General features: G+C 40.6%; 1 protein-coding gene across 1 annotated transcript in view; it reads left to right on the top strand.

Annotated features, from left to right (window-relative positions):
- LOC119430668 (guanine nucleotide-binding protein subunit alpha-11) overlaps positions 1-11,619 on the top strand; it is a 23,836-nt gene extending 12,217 nt beyond the window's left edge. Inside the window, exons 7-8 of the mRNA XM_037698125.1 lie at positions 1,051-1,204; positions 10,114-11,619. Of these exons, the coding sequence (XP_037554053.1) occupies positions 1,051-1,204; positions 10,114-10,319 (360 nt within the window). The 3' untranslated portion in view covers positions 10,320-11,619. The remainder of the gene's footprint in view (positions 1-1,050; positions 1,205-10,113) is intronic.
- The last annotated feature ends 6,807 nt before the right edge of the window (positions 11,620-18,426 follow it).

The following is an 18,426-nucleotide window of genomic DNA, read 5'->3' as shown; positions in this document are numbered from 1 at the left end:
AATAATAATAATAATAATAATAATAATAATAATAATAATAATAATAAAAATAATAAAATGTGATGTTTGTTTGGGTCACGGTCATCTTGGAACACCAAACCAATAATTTCCATCAACTTTCCACCTTCAAGCTGGTGCTCTGAGGGGAAGTTGAAGAATTAGGAGATAGACTTCTTTCTTCGTTATTCCATCCACTTTATGTAAAGCACCATCACCACAACATGATGCTGCCACTACTGTGCTTGATAGTTGGTCCAGTTTTCTTTTGTTTCACAGCCTCGTCTTCACTTCTCCAAACATACGTCTTGATATTGTGACCAAAAGCTCAATATTTGTGTCGTCTGACAATAAAACTTTTACAGAAATCATTTGGCTCATTCAGCCAGGTTGACTGTGACACTTTAGGAGAAGAGGTTTCTTTCTTGTTCAGCACCCTCTCAGTGCTGTGGACATTCACTGCTGTTCCAGCAGTTCTCAGTTCATGGTAGACTTGAGCTTTAATGATTCCTGGCTTGCCAAGATAATATAGTGAAGAACATATAAAATATAGTATTTAATATAGTGAAGTAAATCCATAGTGTTTTACTGTATTGGCCAAAATCTGTATCTGTTTTGATCTGCATTCTGTATTTATTTGCCGCCATCCCTTCATTCAGTAATTAATTTTTCCCACCAGCAGGTTTCGCTCTTGTACAAGTTATTTTGTCACTTTCTGCTCTCCTCCAAGTCTCTTGCTGCCCTCCTCCTCCCTCCCATCCTGTCAGTAAGCTGTTTATCTTTCCCAGACACTTTTTGCTCTCCCCTTGCATTCATTAACCTCACCGTTGGTCACTTTGCTCAAGAGCCTTCATAATCTGTTCTCTCCTGAAAAGCCTGTTTCCTCCAGCTCCTTCGATCCTCAGCTGATTTAAAAACACTTCACCATCCATTAAACGTCATGATTTTTGTCTACTGGTAAAAATAAATTTGTCTCAGAGCCATGGCAATATATTACATTTTGTTGTTTTTAAAGAAAGCTAATGCACAAATATGTCTCTGTGTCATCCTCAGAACCGTATGATTGAGAGTCTGGCTCTGTTTTCCACCACCATCCATTCTGTCTGGTTCCAGTACACTTCCATCATCCTCTTCCTCAACAAGACTGACATCCTGGCTGACAAGATCCGAACCTCAGACCTGAACAAATACTTCCCCGGTTTCTCAGGTTAACTAACCCGATATATGTTTTGTTTTAATTTTATTGCTAACATTAGCAGTGAAACATTTCCACATAGTAAATAATGAAACAAATAAAATAGTGCAGATAGAGTAGAAATATAATTTGAGGTTGTACAATAAACTTCTGAGCAATTCAGTTTCAGTGCAAGTATTTTAAAATTAAAGTAAATGCACTAGTATGAATTCACTCACACAAAAAACAACTTTCACTTGTGTTAATTGATATTAAAACATTAAGCGTTAGCTTGTTAGCCTTGCTCTTTGAAACCCTGCTTCCTTTCTAGTGTTGGTGTCTGAAGTTAAGGAAAACTAAGAAAGGCAAAACTAGATGTTTTACTGATACATACATTGACAATTTATTTTTAATTAGTTCAATAAAATACTGTTTAAATTACAAAACTGCAGATTCACCACCTGAAAACAGCTGTGGTAAATTAACTTGCGAATCATGTGTGGGGGAATTATTGGAAACACGAGTTTGAATTTTCTGAACTGGCACATCACTTTGGTAGAAGATGTTCAACATCATGTTCAAATTTTCTAAGGAAATATTGCAACATGTCTGAGTCAGGGCCTGGTTTCAGTCAATTTCACTGTCATCAACAAGCACAGTTGCATGTGATTATTTTCATCACAGAGTGGTCAGAATCACTGCAGGAACTCAAAGGCTGTGACCTTGTTTTTATCCTTCCAGTTATTGTGAGCACATGTCCATCTGACCACACCCAGAGGAAAAATTGCAATATTTCCCCTAAAATATCTTTACCAAGTGAAATATTCCTTTATGGCGCATCACTTTGGTGAAATCCTATAGTTTTAGAAATATGGCTCAGAAGTGAACATGTTCAGAAATTATTGGGACAACATGCTGGAGAAGGTGGAAGCTAAAAGGACTGTTGGCAGCTTGGCTGTGTGACTGTTTATGAAGCATTCTCACTATTGTGATTCATTTTTCTTCCGTACATTTTTCCGCATATTTCTCGTTCCACAATTTTTGTGCCGTTTCAACAAATCGTACATCAAAACATTCAGCTCGCTCAAGGAAGGGTGCTCTGACTTTTAGTATTGGTGCAGCTTTTTAAACTGTTTAACATTTTCTGCCACTTTTTTTTCTCATAGAAAATGAATTGAGCTCATTTTACATCCTTCAGATCTTTAGAGCTGTTACAACCATTTACTGCTCTTTTCACATTTTGTTTTGCTTCTGCTTCTTTCAGCTTGCTTGTGCAAATTTAAACTTTTTTCCAACTACTTTCAGCAAATTTAAGCTGTTTTTCCTGCTGCTTTGTGCTCCTTTCAGATTCTGCTAACTACAACATTTTTGTGCTTCTTCTAACTTGTTTCTACCATTTCAGCTTCTTATGCTCCTTTCAGCTTATTGCTGAAAGTTTCAGCTTTTTCTGCTATTTCAGCAACTATTTAGCTGTATGTTAATTTAGCTTTTTTGGCTAATTCCACATTTTTTGCACTCATTTCAACTTTTTTCAGCCTAATTCAGCAAAAATATGCTCTCCCCACTTCCTTCTGGTAATTTAAGCTTCTTTTTGAAAATTTTAGCTACTTTTCAGCAGTTTTTGCTAATTTCAGCTTTTTTCAGATAATATACACTTTTTAGTACTCATTTCTGCTTCTTCTTCTAATTGAGTAAATGCGTTACTTCTGCTTTCTTCTACTAATTTAAGCTTTGTCTACCTTTTTTTTTTTTTGCATTTTTGCATTTTAGTTGGTTTCAGCTGTTTTCAGATATATTCAAGTTATTTTTGGTAATTTATGCAACTTTCAGCCTAATTAACTTCTTTCTGCTAATTTCAGCTCCTTGCAGTTTTTTTTCCTTCTAATTTCAGCTTTTTCTGCTATTTCAGCTACTTTTTAGCTGTTTTGTTCTAAATTTAGCTTTTTCAACTAATGCCACTTTTTTTAGTTCATTGAAGCTCTTTTCACTTCCTCCTGGTGGTTTAAGCTTATTTTTGCCTTTTCAGCTACTTTTGGCTAATTTCAGCTTTTTTTTAGTAATTTCCTAATTTTCGTGATAATTTCTGCTGATTTAAATCCAATTTAGAAAATATGTGTTCTTTCTTCTTTATTCTGCTAACTTAGACTTTTCAATTTCAGCAACATTTCAACATGTTTTTTTTTTAATCTAATTTCAGCTCTTTTTATCTACTGTAATTTCAGCTGTTTTTCAGCAAGTTCTTCAGCAACAACTGCATTTTTGCAGGAAATGCAACTTCTCTAGTTGTGAATGGCATTTAAAATGAGTCTTTAAAGTGTCTTGAAATGTTCGCAGAGGTTCTCGGTTTCCTTGTGAGAGACTGGAACTCACAGCCTTGTTGCTTGAATTTTAAACTAGCTCAAAATAAGAAATTCTTCATAAAAATAGTCATCACATCAAACCTTAAATTCTAGAGCTGTATTCTGAATTCTGACGCCTACATGGGAGTTCTCGTTCGACAGAAAACATTTTACAGAAAACACAGCTCTGAGTGTTCAGGTTTAAAACCCACTTCCTATAGTAAAATAACACTGAAAACCTGGTCTGAGTCTGCCCATCTTCATGTCAAAAGTGTACTCTGGTATTTTAAATCATGAATGAGGAGAGTCTGCTAACATGCAGACTGATATGGGTATGTAAGATGTAAGTGGAAGTTGGCAAAACACAAAAACAAACTGAATATCAAAACTTGGATGCTCAAAATGCGGCAGCACAACTTGCTGGTTACAGACACTCAAAACTCTGAGAATGCAAAAAAAAAAAAAAAAAAAAGTTCATTGTTTTGGAATATTCTTGCAATTTTAGTAGCCACCCCAGTGAGGTACTACCCTATAATTGTGCATCAATGCCAGTGGTGCACATTCAGTGGTAGTCTGCTTTCACAGCGATTCTCCATGGATAGACTGAAAAACTTTTTGTCTCCAGAGTCTTTATGGGGATAAGTGGGGAAGGTGATGCTGGCTGGGACAAGAAACACCCTGTACCCATTGCACTGGCTTTTTATGATTTTCATGGTATATTTTCTGCCTTTTTAATATTTTTTACTTTTATGATGGTTAGCTGCTGCTGTATGGAATTACACATTGTGGCTTTATCAGTGGATTCCATTAATATTCTTTGGGATCAATAAGGTCTGTCTGCCCGTTTGTCCATCTAATTATAAATGGATATGGCTGCTGTCCTACAGGGGATGAGTTCTGATGGGTAATAATCTGTAGCACAGACTTTGTACACTGGTTCTGCAGGGTTTTCTAGAAGCTGTTCAGTGACTCCTGGTGGTTTTTTTTTCTGGTCTGGTCAGCTCTAGTTGAGAGCATATGCTATATTTTTCTTCCTATGATGAAAGTAGGGTAAGGACCTATAGACATTTTCTCCAGAACTGTAGTATTCGGGCTACAGATTGTACAACATTTTTTTTACCAATCTTTTATTGTTGAACCCTCTGAACCTTAAGACTAAAGAGTGTGAGTTTTTGCAGAACCTCTGGTTTACAAACTGCTCTATCTAACCACTGGGATAATGAGTATGTTTTGCTCTTCCTTTTTTTTTTCGTTCATTCAACCTCTATTTAGATGGATAAATCACATTGAGCCTCAAAGACTCATTTACATGTGAGGCCTGCTTAGACAGACAAAAAAGTAATGAAAGTGACACATGCATAGGATTTGGAGGCAAAAAAATTCCTATCGAACTCTTTGTCCTTGGCCGAGGAGAAAGACCCTGATATTGAAAAAACACCCCACACATAGGCACATAGTGACGTAGACATTCTGCAGGGAAGGGGAGAGGACAAGAGCGGTGATTGTGTCAAGTACACTCTAGAGGCACTGTAAGAGTTCTGATAAGAATGGTACCATCAGTCAGTTCCCTCTGGTGAGATCCATAAACACTCTCGCACCAAGGTCGACCTGGATCTGTGCTAGAGAGAGAATTCGAGAGCCCTGAAATGATGACGCAATGTTTATTCAGCTGGGTCCCTCTGATAGGTCCGCAGACTTCATTGGTGGGAGGGAAAGGGGGGGGGGGGGCGTCGATTTACAGGGCCTCCAGGCGAATTGAGGTAAGGTGGCCAGTCAAAGCTAGCCGGGGAGCTGAATTCAGATGAGCAACAATTGTTTTGGGAACAGGCAGAACTTTACGGATTCGTCTGCCTTGAGTCTTTGCTGGTCCTCTTGAATCCCAAACGTCCAAATTAAGTGGACAGACGCAGGCAGTCTGACCAGGGCCAAATTTGCTGCTGACAAACTTCCTTGTTTGTTGATAGACCAGGAACCAGCCGAATCCAAAAAGCAGAAAACCAGTTATAAATCCAAATGTATATGCATCATTGGTGCTGGCCTTCTCGTCGAAAAAAGTCTGCTCGCCTGAAGCTTTTCTCGTCGAGAAAATTTTATCAATTACATTGAGAGACCAACTGACTAGATCCATAGCAAAAATTTACATTTCGTAAGATATGTAGAGAGGCTCTGAAGCAGGTTCACAGACAGGACCGAGCAAAGCAAAGCAGAGGAGGAGGAGGAGGAGAGGGAAATGTCCACCCTTGACAAGAGCAAGTGGTGAAGTGACAGGAGCAAGTGGTTCTTCTGCTGGTGAGCAGGCTGGTGCAGCCTAATAATTGATCGTTAGGCTTATGGTCCTCCTTTGTGAACAGATAGTTTTGGCTGTCACCAGTTAACTGAAAGATCTACTGATAAACATCTTTACAGCTGAATAACATCTCAAAAGCTGAAATAATATCTCAACTATGGCCCCAACTCTCAAATGAGTTGAAAAGGATGTTCTATGGACGCGTTCTCATCTACCTGCCAGCTGTGCTCGAGTGCCTGACCACTGAGATCCTGGAACTAGCAGGAAACATGGCTCACGACAGCGGAAGAGCAGGATCGTCCCTCAGCACCTACAGTTGGCTGTCCGCAGCTATGAGGAGCTCGGCAGACTTCTGGGAGGAGTGGCCATCGCTCTGGGAGGAGTTCTGCCCAGCATTCAAGCGGTCCTACAGTCCAGGGGAACCAAGAGGCCAGCCGAGTCTGGGTGGACAGATCGGACGGCATCTGCAGCCAGTTTATTAGGATCCACTGTGAGATGGACCTTTACAAGAGATCCTTCCTGCCTACAGCCATCAGCATCTATAACATCTCTTAATGAAATGAGGATAACGAGTTAAAACAACAAAATAATTTCCCTCTGGGATTAATAAAGTATTTTTGAATTGAATTGAATAAGACTGTTTGCTTGCAGCTCCTCAGACTGAAGAAGTCTTTTGGGTAAAAGACAAAAGGTTTCAACAAAGAAGAATCTGTGTGAAGGACCGGACTTGTTAGATTGATCTACCTGGATTATTGGAGGCAGCTGTGGCTGAGTGGTTAGAGCGGTCGTCCTCCAATGGGAGAGTTGGGGGTTTGATTCCACCAGCAGTCACATGCTGAAGTGTCCCTGGGCAAGACACTGCACCCCTCATTGCCTCTGATGTGTGTCCCATCGGTGTATGAATGTGATAAAGTACTGATTAGTCTCTACAAATTCAGATCGTCTTTGTAGGGATGTGGTAGAGAGCTGTATGAATGTGTGTGTGGAGGTCAAGGAGGACACAGAGTGTGTTGTACAGAGCTTTGAGTGTCTCGATTAGATAGAAAGGCGCTATAGAAGTACAATCCATTCACCATTATTAAGCATGCGTCACATCTTCTTTGTTTCTTCTTCCTGCCTTCCCTCCCTCACTTTTGTCCTTCCATCATCCATCCATCCATCCACCTTCAGTCATAAATTAATCCAGCCTTCTGTAGTTCTTCCTTCTTTACCCCAACCCATTGGTCTCCCACCCCTCCTTCCCCCACCCCACACACACCTCTCTCCCTCTGTTACCCATGGCAACTACAGACAGATCCTTTGCTCCCTGTAAGCCTTGCACCCCCACCTGAATACCCTCAGGTGTTCATATATGAGCTGTGTGTACTTGTGGCGCAGTCGGGGTGGGGGGGAGTTGTTCAGTGACTGGAAGCGAACATTTGTATCGTGTGTGTGTATCTGCAGTGCACCCACAGTGCTTCACCACCAGCATTAGCTGGGTAAAATAATGACACACACAGGGTCAAGCTTCTTGATGTCAATTTAACCTTAATGACGACTCGGAGCAGCTCCGACCACCGGCTGCTGTTTGCTGCTAATGTTGTTGTGTTCCTGTGTGGGGGCTGTGTGGCCCTTATTACTGCCACTGTAACTGCATTTGAAGGCTGCGGCTGTTAAGTAGCCCTGGAGCCTGGTGCTGTTTTTGAAAGGAGAGAAACTGAATTAAAATAGTTCTAAAGTAATTAGGGATGATTATATTGTTAGGAAATAATTCTAGCCACTGTTTACACATTTCCAAAAATGGATCAAGCACTTCTGAATGCTCAGGTCTCTGTAAAATGAGGGGGAAATGTGGATTGACTCATAAAGTTGTCCTGTGCACCTAAGCTGTGTCCTTGTACGACTTTTGTGGTTATGGGTTAAGAATCATTCATTGCAACTCCATTTAAAAAGCAGGACTGCAAATAGTGATTTTTAGAGTAGATTCTGGTAAACTGCAATAAAGTAGTCACTAAATGAAATAAAATTAAAAGAACTAGGCCAAAGTTAGGCTTCCAAGGTTTTGTTACAAATGGCTTTGACTTTGATAAGTATGCTTTCAAATGTCATGAGGGTTAGAATTAAAGCTAATCTAAAGATGTGGGCATTTAGTGTAATTAGAACCAAAGCACAATCTTTATCCAATGCTTATTGGGTAATTTTGACCTCTAAAAGTAACCAACAAACACTTAACCACAGATGGAAGATGATCATAAAAACGTGTACAAAACAAGTCAAATATTTCATTTATTATTTACATTTAAATAAGAAAAAAATTTAAAAAATCCAGAAGTAGATTACCATTTTACTTTAAAATGTAAATCTAAATAAAGACCTGAAACTTAAAACAATTTAATTGACATTATCGGCACTTAATAGCTGTGGTTCTTATTTTTGTTACCTAGTAACAATTACTTTAATATTTAAAAAAAAGAAAAAGTAAAACAGTTTCAACAGTGGCGAGATGTTATGTTTGATTACTCAGCTAAGTACAAGTCTTGTATGGTGACTATAATTTACTGCTTTAGTCTTTAAAGTGAGGATGACTTTTCCGAGAGTTAACCCTCACAAAGATGAGAACATTCCTGGGAGATTGCTGAGAGACTTTGCACATCAATTCTCTGAGGTGCTAGCAGCTGTCTCTACTAACCGCAACTATCATCCCTGTCCCCAAAAGCTCCACGGTGATGAGCCTGAATGACTATTGGCCTGTAGTTTCGCTTTGAGAGACTGGTTATGGCCCACATCAACTACTCCATCAAAGTCACTGTAGATCCACACCAGCATGCTTACTCTCCTTTGTGGTTTATACAACTCTCACCCATCTGGAGAGCAAGAACTCATGTCCGCCTGTTGTTGTTGACTTCACATCTGCCTTCAACACCATCTTACTGCAGACCCTGGTCTAGAAACTGTCAACACTCTGGCTTGGTTACTCCCTCTGCAACTGGGTCCAGGACTTCCTGATGGACAGACTTCAGACAGTGAGGATCCATAATATCTCTTCCCTCCCCATCACCCTTATCACTGTGTCCCCTCAGGGCTGTGTGCTGAGCCCCCTTTTGTTCACCATGCTCATGTATGACTGTTCAACAAAATGTGAACTTTTACTGTGAAGTTTGTGGATGCATTACCAACTACAATGAAACTGGCTACAAACAGCAGGTCATCTAGAGCATATGTGTCAAACTCTAGGCCCGGGGGCTAAATGTGATGTGGCCCTTGTTGACATCTTATCTGGCCCCCAAGATGTTATTTTAAATGTAAAATACTTTTATCACTTTGTTTTTTTCAGTAATATTTGATTATGATGTCAAAAGTGCAGCAGAGAACGTAAAATGAGACCAATCAAACTTTTGTTGAGGAACCTGCAACCAAGATAATATGTTGGGTATTTAACTTGAGTAGATATACATTCTGAAATTGGGGCTTGGTTTGAAAAAGGTTTTAATTTTTGCCCCCTTTTGTAAGTGGGTTTGACACCCCTGGTCTAGAGGGTTGGTTCAAAGAAATGACCTTTCCATCAACATAAAGAAGACTGAGGAGTTGATTGCAGATGTCAGGAAAGGCAGACACCAACACACACCCCTTCCCTGATTAGAGGAACACTGATGGAAGTGGTGTCGAGCTTCAGTGCATTCACCCAAGTGATGACCTTACCCGGAGTAACAGCACTTCCAGCCTGGTAAAGAAGGCACACAAGCATCTATTTCCTCAGTCAGCTGAGGTGTACAGGTCTTGGGACATCATCGTGTGGTACGGCAGCTGCTCTGTGGCTGAGAAGAAGGCTCTGCAGAGGGTGGTTAAGACTGCACAGAGGACACAGTCAACCATTTACACATTCAGAGAAGGGCCTCCTGCATCAGGAAAAACCCTCCTCACCCCACGCATACACCCATCATCCCCATCCCTTCAGCCAGAAGGCTGTGGTCCTCCAGGACCACCAGATTGAGGAACAGCTTCTACCCAGACACTGTTGGGATGCTGAACTCTGATGAGGCTCTGTAGCGCTGCTGCTTTTTTACTACTGCTTATTTTACTGCTGATATTTATTTGAATGCTGAATATTTATTCTACCTTTCTATTTTACTTTTATTTATTTAATTCTAAAAAATTATTACATTATTACTTTGAGTTGCTGGGCTAAACCAGCACCTGGGTAACAAGCATTTTGTTCGACGCTTGAATCCATGTTGAAAATAATTATTTTACCAAATGGTAAACATTAAAAAAAAATCAATCTTTACCAACCTGTATATTTTTATTCAGTTCCTTTATCTCTCATGTTCACCTTACAGGAAAGAAGCAAAATGTCCAGGAAGCACAGCAGTACATCCTAAAAATGTACGAGCAGCGGGCCATCAACCCTGAAAACAAGAACGAGTGGAAGACTCTGTACCCACACTTCACCTGTGCCACTGACACCAACAACATACGCAAGGTCTTCACCGATGTCAAGGACACTGTGTTGCTCAAGTCTCTAAGGGACTACGGAGTCATCTGAACTGAAACTGAGCTGTGACGTCCAAGAGGAAACCCAAGGCTCTCGTCTCTATCCGGACTATTTCTGAGTGAAAGCTCTGAAGGAAAATAAGCTTTCTGTTTCCACATAATTATTAGAACATTTCGAAAACTTGCCTGTCCTCCTCACTGGGTTTTAATGAAGAAGCAGGAGATAAAAGGTACAATTTTCCGCTTAGACGGCTTTTTCTCCTGAATTAATAAAAGCCCTTTGGGAGGACTGAATCACTAGAATCACCCTCATGTTTCTCAGTTTGCAGCTTTTTCTGCACTTTTTTTTTTTTTAAGATAGAAACAAGTTGAAGAAGCATCTCTACTTCTAACTGAGGCAGTGAGAGAGATGTTATGAAGCGCCGCAAGGGCAATAACAGTGTAATGACGTTTAGAAGTAAAGATGGGGCCACACATGGGTGCACCAGGGCAGTCATACACATATTAAAAGTTTCAAGTCCATCCAACAGTTACAGCCAGGTAGGATCAATGCTCACACTTAAACACATGCTGGAGACGGAACATTTCCAAGAAAATCTGTAAATGGCTGCAGCAGACTTTTGTTTTTCGTCTTGATGAGGAGCGCAACTGCCTTGAACATGCACAGAAACCAGCCAGCGTCAACACAAACATCAGTGTTTCGAAGCTGAATGGGCACGCACTGAATGTTGACGGTAAATGTGGGTTGTCAGCTTTCACGTTTGATAAGGAGTAGAGATGAAGAGTTTCCTGTCTCCTTTTAGTGCTTTTCTGCAGAGAAAACACTTTTAACACATGTCCTAAGAAAGCAGAGTCGATCTGTTGAAGGCACTTGCAGCAACTGGTGCTTTTATCCTTATAAGTCATCTGTTTGTGTTATCAAAGTTATTTCTAGTCTTCAAGTTGAAAAAACATCCAAGACTGGTTCAAGTGCCTTAAGGGGGCTTTTTTTGTGTTTTCTTTTGTTCGTGTGATTATGGGATTCTGCTACTTTTCATTCCATCTTAACATCCAAACCGTCTGTTTAGTCTGTTGTCGCTGTTTTCTGATGTGTTTTGAATCAAATCTTGATATTTTAGGTAGTGTCCAGGAAGATGCGAACTTTAATTATTACGAGTCAAAGTCTGGCTGATTAGGACGTAAAGGAGCTGATCAGAATCAGAAGAAGGTTCATGAGGTGACTGAAGGTTTAAACCAAAGACTGCGACTACCTAGACTTCGAACCGGAACCTGGAAATTGAAGCGAGAATGGGAACGGCTTCTCTGTAAGTTTTAAGTCCCACCTTCTCCCTGTAAATGAACAGAACATTGCACCTGGTGAAATAAAACAAAAACACACACCAGCTAGTATCTTTTTAAGTTATCGACTCGTGTTGATTCATAGTTTCTGCCTTGCTGCTGCATGATCAAATATCCACTGTTTAATGAGTTTTGTTGTAAGTAGTTCTTTCATGGTTCAAAGAAAGGTCACTGTGTGTGGGGAAGTAGATGGGACTTGAAGACTCACATCCTTAGTGTGCAGACTCATCTTTCCACACATGCAAAATGGCAGCTCCCTTTAACCGGGGCCTGATGACTTTAATTCCTAACAAGAGAAGGCAGAAACACTTGGTCTGGTAATATGAACAGTCTACAGTTTAAACTAAAAATCTGTGTAAAGGATTGATGTGATTTTTTTTTTTTTTAACAAAATCAAACAAAATAAATGTTAAATGAGCCTCAGAATATAATTCAGTTCATCCATCCATTATCTTTACCTGCTTCTTTCTTTCCGGGTCGTGGGGGTTACTGGCGCTCATGTCCAGCAGTCACTGTGGGAGGAGCCTGGACAGGTCTCCAGTCCATCACAGGACTGAGGCAACCACTCACTTTCTCACTCACACCTATGGACAATTTAGAGTTACCAATCGGTCTAACATGCATGTTTTTGGTCTGTGGGAGGAAACCGGAGTACACGGAGAAAACCCACGCATGCACGGAGAGAACATGCAAACTCCACCCAGAAAGGTCCTGGGCTGGGATTTGAACCGGTGACCTTCTCGCTGAGAGGCAACAGCTCTACCAACTGAGCCACGATGCCACCCATAATTCATTTCAGTTCAGTTTATTTCTATAGCACCAAGTCACAACAGAAGTCGTCTCAGGGCACTGAACAGAAACATTCACATAATTTATAAAATTAGCCTATTAGTAAAACCTATCTAAGGAAGCCAGCGAATTGTGTTGAATCTTCACTTCGTCGCAGTCTCTTATCCTGAGCAAGCACAAAGGCAACAGTGGAAAGGAAAACTCACTTTTAACAGGAAGAAACCTCCAGCAGGACCAGGCTCAGGACGAGTGGTCATCTGCTTCAACCAGATATAAAAACAAATATGCATTCTATGAATGTCTTTCAGTGAAGTTCAACACTCGGTTCCTTTACAGCATATGTGTCAAACTTGAGGCCCGGGGGGGGGCAAACGTGGCCCTCGTTGACATCTGGCCCCCAAGATGATATTTCAAATGTAAAATACTTTTATCACTTTAATTTATTTCAGTAATCTTTGATTATGATGTCAAAAGTGCAACAGAGAACATCAAATGAGACCAATCAAACTCTTGATGAGGAACCTGCAACCAAGAAAATATGTTGGGTATCTAACTGGAGTTAATGTCGATTCTGAAACCGGCCCTTAGTTTGAAAAAGGTTTTAATTTTGGCTTGCTTTTGTAAGTGGGTTTGACACCCCTGCTTTACAGCAACGCAGCCAAAGGGCAGCCTGCTGCTTGAAACTGTGACATGACCGAAATTTAAAACACAATTATTCATTTTTGTCAACGCCACTGGCCTAAATTCAATCCTGAGTTTTAGAAAGTTATTGTTAATGACGTGTTTTATTTGTCTCAACAGGCGCTCTGCTGTGTAGAGTAAAAATAATTACACGGTATCAGTGAGAGGTCAGCCTCGGGATATGCAGGAGGATATTTCATGTTGATCCAAAGTGCGAGATCTACCTCAGTGTGTGTCGCTCCGCACCGAGTGGAAAATGACATTAAAATTCATGAAATGAAGTGAGCTGGATGTGGAGCTGAGATGAGCTCACTGTGGTGGTTTCAGCTGCTGTTTATGTCTCTGTGAGTGCTTTGATGCACGTTACATTCAGATGCGGTAGCCTAACATTTTAGATTCAATACAATGTTCTCAAACTGCAATATGTATGTTTTCTATACATGACTGCTGCATTTGATTCATTAGTTAACTTTCAATAATGTTGACCAACAGCATACAAACAGTTTCCATGGAGAGCTGTCAGTTTTGGCATTTGGGGATATTGCGCGTTTGGCAACACAAATTATTTTGTGTAGATTTTGGTGGAATAAAAAAAATCTAATTTTTCTAGTTAATATTAAAATGTAACTTTGATCACACACACTCTTCTGCTTGTTTCTTGTCTCAGAGTTTCGTCTCTCTGTATGCTGTGTGTCACAGGAACAAATGAGGTCTCGGAGGTGGCTGTCAAATAAAACACGGCAGGATTTGCAGAGGATTGACATGTGGCATGCAGTATGTCATTTCCATAAACAGAATGTGTTCATCTGCAGTGCATCCTGGGAGAACTTCATGACAACAACAAACTTTCACTGTTAGTCTGAAAATCCAGGTGACACAGCTGAGGGTCGAAGATGGCTTGTTTCTCCATCTGACGAGGAAAAAAGTATTTCCTCATTAGTCTGACAAATTCCTTCTGCAAACAAAAGGCACTCACTTCTCCTCCGTCAACAGCATACCAGATAATACACCTGCACATGACGAGTATCACACAAAAGGTTTGTTCAAAATGTTTGGCTGTAATAAACAGGAACGTGCACATAAACAACCACTGCGGCTGGTATTGGCTGTCAGACGTATGACACACCAGCGCCTGTCATCCAGATGATTTGATATTCTCAAAAGCATGTGTAAGTGTGTGTATGTGTGTGTCTCTGTGTAGACGTGTGCATCTGTTCGTATAAAGAAGTCAGCAAGTCTGCAGCCAGCTGTGTTGGCATCTGTCTGCACATGTGTAAATGCCCACCAGGTCAGTTATTATTCAAGTCAGCTTCAAGGAATCCCTTTAGTTTTACATTAAATTAAAAAGATACTGTGAATTTTAGTTTTAGAAAGTAGTAGTAGTAGTAGGTAGTACTTTGTATGAACCTAATCCTGATCGCTGACAAGTTTTCCTCTGATAATGTTCCACATTTGATACTTTTAAATGTTAGAGGAGCATCAGGATACTTTAATTTCCTGCTCTTGGTGAAGGCGGATGCTTGTATACGCACCATCACTTATCATGTACTATAGCTGGGAGTGGGGTACTATAGCTGGGTGTTCATGGACTTACTTACAAACGAACACATGCATACACTCATTTGCGCAGAAATAAACACATTCCCCTTAGGGTGCATTCACACCAGCCCTGTTTAGTCCGCTTTAATCAACTCTAGCTCGTTTTCCTAGAAAGTCCGTTTCGTTTGGGGAGGTGTGAACGCACCATCGAACTCTGTCACAGAACAAAAAGGCGAACTCTGGCCCGGGCTAAAACCTAGGTCTCAGTCCGGTAGAAGCAAACTCCAGCGCGGTTCAAGTACAGTGTGAATGCAAACGCACCAGCTCAAATGTAGTTTAGTTTCCGTTAGGTTCCAGTTTTTGTTTCTTCCCTACTTCCAGTGTCTCCTTCACCTCAGTGACTCTTGCACTTGGAGTTTCTGAGAATTACAAGTCCAAAATGATATATATATTTTTTTTAACAAATCATCGCCCAAGATGTCTGTGGTGGTGATCATAAACAAAGTGTTTATTTACTAGTTTATTTTGTTTGTTTAGTTGTCTTTAGTTCACTTTGGAACACAAAGGGAAGCTCCCATGAACGAGTCCTCTGCATTTGCTGATAAGTAAAATCCACTGAAGGACAGAACCGGCTTTTCATCACTGACATTTAAAGTTATTGATTCCTTTAGGTGTAGTGTGTGTGTGTGTGCGTGCATGCGTGCGTGCGTGCGTGCGTGTGTGTGTGTGTTTCCTAAAAACAAACTTTGCTGATGGAGATGGGGTTTAACAACAGGAGGAAATCCGGCCTTGGTGCCCTTTACTTAATAATGAGATTTTTCTTAATTTAAATCTCGTGATATATTTATATTATTCCCTTAGACGTCATCATGGTTCTGCTCACCCCCCATCCCACCCCGCAACCCCTCACTTGTTTTGGTTGATGGGTCATCTGTCGCGGATGCATTTCCATTTGTTTTCCTGTGCAGGAACAAAGCTGAGAAGTTTGAGTTGACGAGTTTGTGAGGTTTTATTTTATTTTTCTACTTTTTGCTGCCTGGTTTGTTATATGAACAGCTGTACAATGATAAGCTTTTCCATTACCACCAAATTTCCCTGAGGCACGAATACGTCTGCTCTGTGCTTATCAAACTTATGAAGCACATGTTGAAGTAAACAAGCAGCGGCAGCCTGTCTAGAGTTAAAGCTGTTGGTTTAAAGTAAACACCTGCAGAATTTGGGCCCTGCAGCATAATTAAGTTTACAACATTCAAAGAGGTGCAGCCTCCCTGTGAGATGAGAGTTGACGCCATAGTTTGTGAAGTTGACCCCTGACCCACTTGGCTGTAGATCGCAAGGTATTGCTGTTGTCGTCTTCCCAACCAGTTCCTTTCCTCTCCAAAAACATCAATGTGGTTTTCAGCAGTTCTTTTCAAAGACCATTGCAGCAGAAGAGTACAAAAAGAGAAAGGTGCTTATCAGCACAAGAAGTGAACCAATTTGCCAGCATAAATCACCGCTCCCCTTTTCAAAAACAGCTCCAGCATGTGAAGCATCATCTGGCCCTCCCATTTCTCTCAGTTTGGACCATTTCACACATATTGCACAACCTGCGGGGTGTTGAGGGCGGCTATCAGACTGCTGGACGTCAATCAAAAATACTGATATGATTACTGCCATCAAGATTTTATTTTTTTAATTAAGTTTATAGTAAATGTGCTTATATTACGCCTTTCTATCTGATCAAGATACTCAAAGCGCTTTACACTACAATCTGTGTCCTCATTTACCCATTCATACATCACTCTACTAGATCTCTACAAAGCTAATTGAACAAATCATTCTAAAGAGCCTAATCGGTGCTTTAGATCACATTCATTCACCAATGGGACACAAAGTTGGAGACAATGAGGGGTTCATTGTCTTGCCCAGGGACACTTCGGCATGTGACTGCTGGTGGATTCGAACCCCCAACTTTTGCATTGGAGTACGACTGCTCTAATCACTTAGCCACAGCCGCCCCGCAGTTTATGAGCATAAAGCCATTGTTATGACCATTTGTACTTGGTGTCTGTAATACAGACACATTCAAGATGTTACCTTGAATCCATTTTAAATGCCTCTTAAATCATCTCTTATGTCCAGCCACGTTCAGTCAAACTTTGGTTCACTTTTCTAAACAAAGCTGTACCATTGTGTGTTAGTTAGTTATGACTTGGTTTCATTGATTTAAATTAAAGAACAAAGAAGTTTCAGGAATAAAAAAATAAAGATAATGGTAGCAGGGTGGCACAGTTGGTATAGAGCTGTTGCGTCTTAGCAAGAAGGTCGCTGATTCAAATCCCAGCCCGGGACTTTTCTGGGTGGAGTTTGCATGTTTTCTCTGTGCATATGTGGGTTTTCTTCGAGTACTCCAGTTTCCTCCCACAGACCAAAAACATGTTAGGCTGATTGATAACTCTAGCTCTAAGTTGTCCCAAGGTGAGAGTGACAGAGTGAATGGTTGTTTGTCTCTATATGTGTCCCTGTGATGGACTGGAGACCTGTCCAGGGTGTATCCCGCCTCTTGCCCAGTGACTGCTGGACATGGGCACCAGTGATCCCCGTGGATATTAAAGGATAAAGTGGGTAAAGATAATATATGGATGAATAAATTAAGATTACCGGTATATCTTATGTCTTGTTCATCCAGTCTTTAGTATTATAGATTACTAATGGAGCACAGTTGTTAGAAAATATTTAGAATTAAAATGAACTTGTTTAAAGGCATTTATGTATAGTGAGCAAATGGACCATCATAAATCAAATTTTGGGGGATTTAGTCTTTTTACAATGATTGTCTGGTTGTTTTCAAATGATTAAAGCACAACCACAGGACAGGAAAACAACAAAACAGAGTTGTACTATTTTGAAAAGAAAAAAGTGGGTAAACATAATGGATGGATGGATGGATGAATGGATGGATGGATGGATGGTTGGATGGATGGACGGACGGACAGATGGATGGATGGTTGGATGGATGGTTAAGTGATCAGACTGTTCCCCATCACCCCACAGTTCAGCTCTTCCATTGTTTGTTCCTGTAATGAAAAGAATAAAGCTCGGCGTTGCTGCTGTGGTATCTTTGCAATGATAAAATATTTTTGCTTCTTCCTCTGTCTCTTCATTGTCTCGCTGCAAGACACTACGCTGATCACTTCCTCTAATGGAAGACGAGTCAAGGGAAAAGAGACTGCATGCCCTCTCTCATTTTCCTGAGGGCGTTTAGCTTCACTCACAAACACAAAAACAATGCATCCACAGTTGTTTAATTATTTTTTTTATTATATAAAATATTTCACCTCCACCACCAAAAGCCCTTCTCCTTATTTCTTTTAGCTCAGGCAGACACTCCCCAGTGCTTATCCACTATCTTCCCTGACTGATGACACCAAATCAAATGAAAACCTACTAGTCGGTATAGTAGCCAAGGGGAGACGCTAGAATCATTTGAGATCCACACCAGCTCAGCAGCTTGGTGCTTCTACTGTAAATCGAGAGACTTTGTCCCTGAGGGCCCCTTCTGGCCCACAAGGAAAAGCATAGTCTGGTCTAGTCCAGTCTGGGTCAACATTTAAATTTGTAAAAAGCCTAAAACTCTAGAACAGAGAAGTATTTAACACTTTTATTAATCACTACATAATGCTGTTCTGTTCTTACATGGTTTAAACTGTAAAATATAATTATGCTGAGATCAGAGTCAGAGTCAGAGTTTCTTTATTGTCATTCGCACCTCATGTGGTACATGTGGTGGAGCGAAATTATGTACACAGGGTCCCAGTTACATCCAATTG

Source organism: Nematolebias whitei, chromosome 3 (assembly GCF_014905685.2).
Source record: "Nematolebias whitei isolate Nwh7 chromosome 3, NemWhi1, whole genome shotgun sequence".
Classification (NCBI taxonomy): domain Eukaryota; kingdom Metazoa; phylum Chordata; class Actinopteri; order Cyprinodontiformes; family Rivulidae; genus Nematolebias; species Nematolebias whitei.
This window is presented reverse-complemented; position numbering and strand designations above follow the sequence as displayed.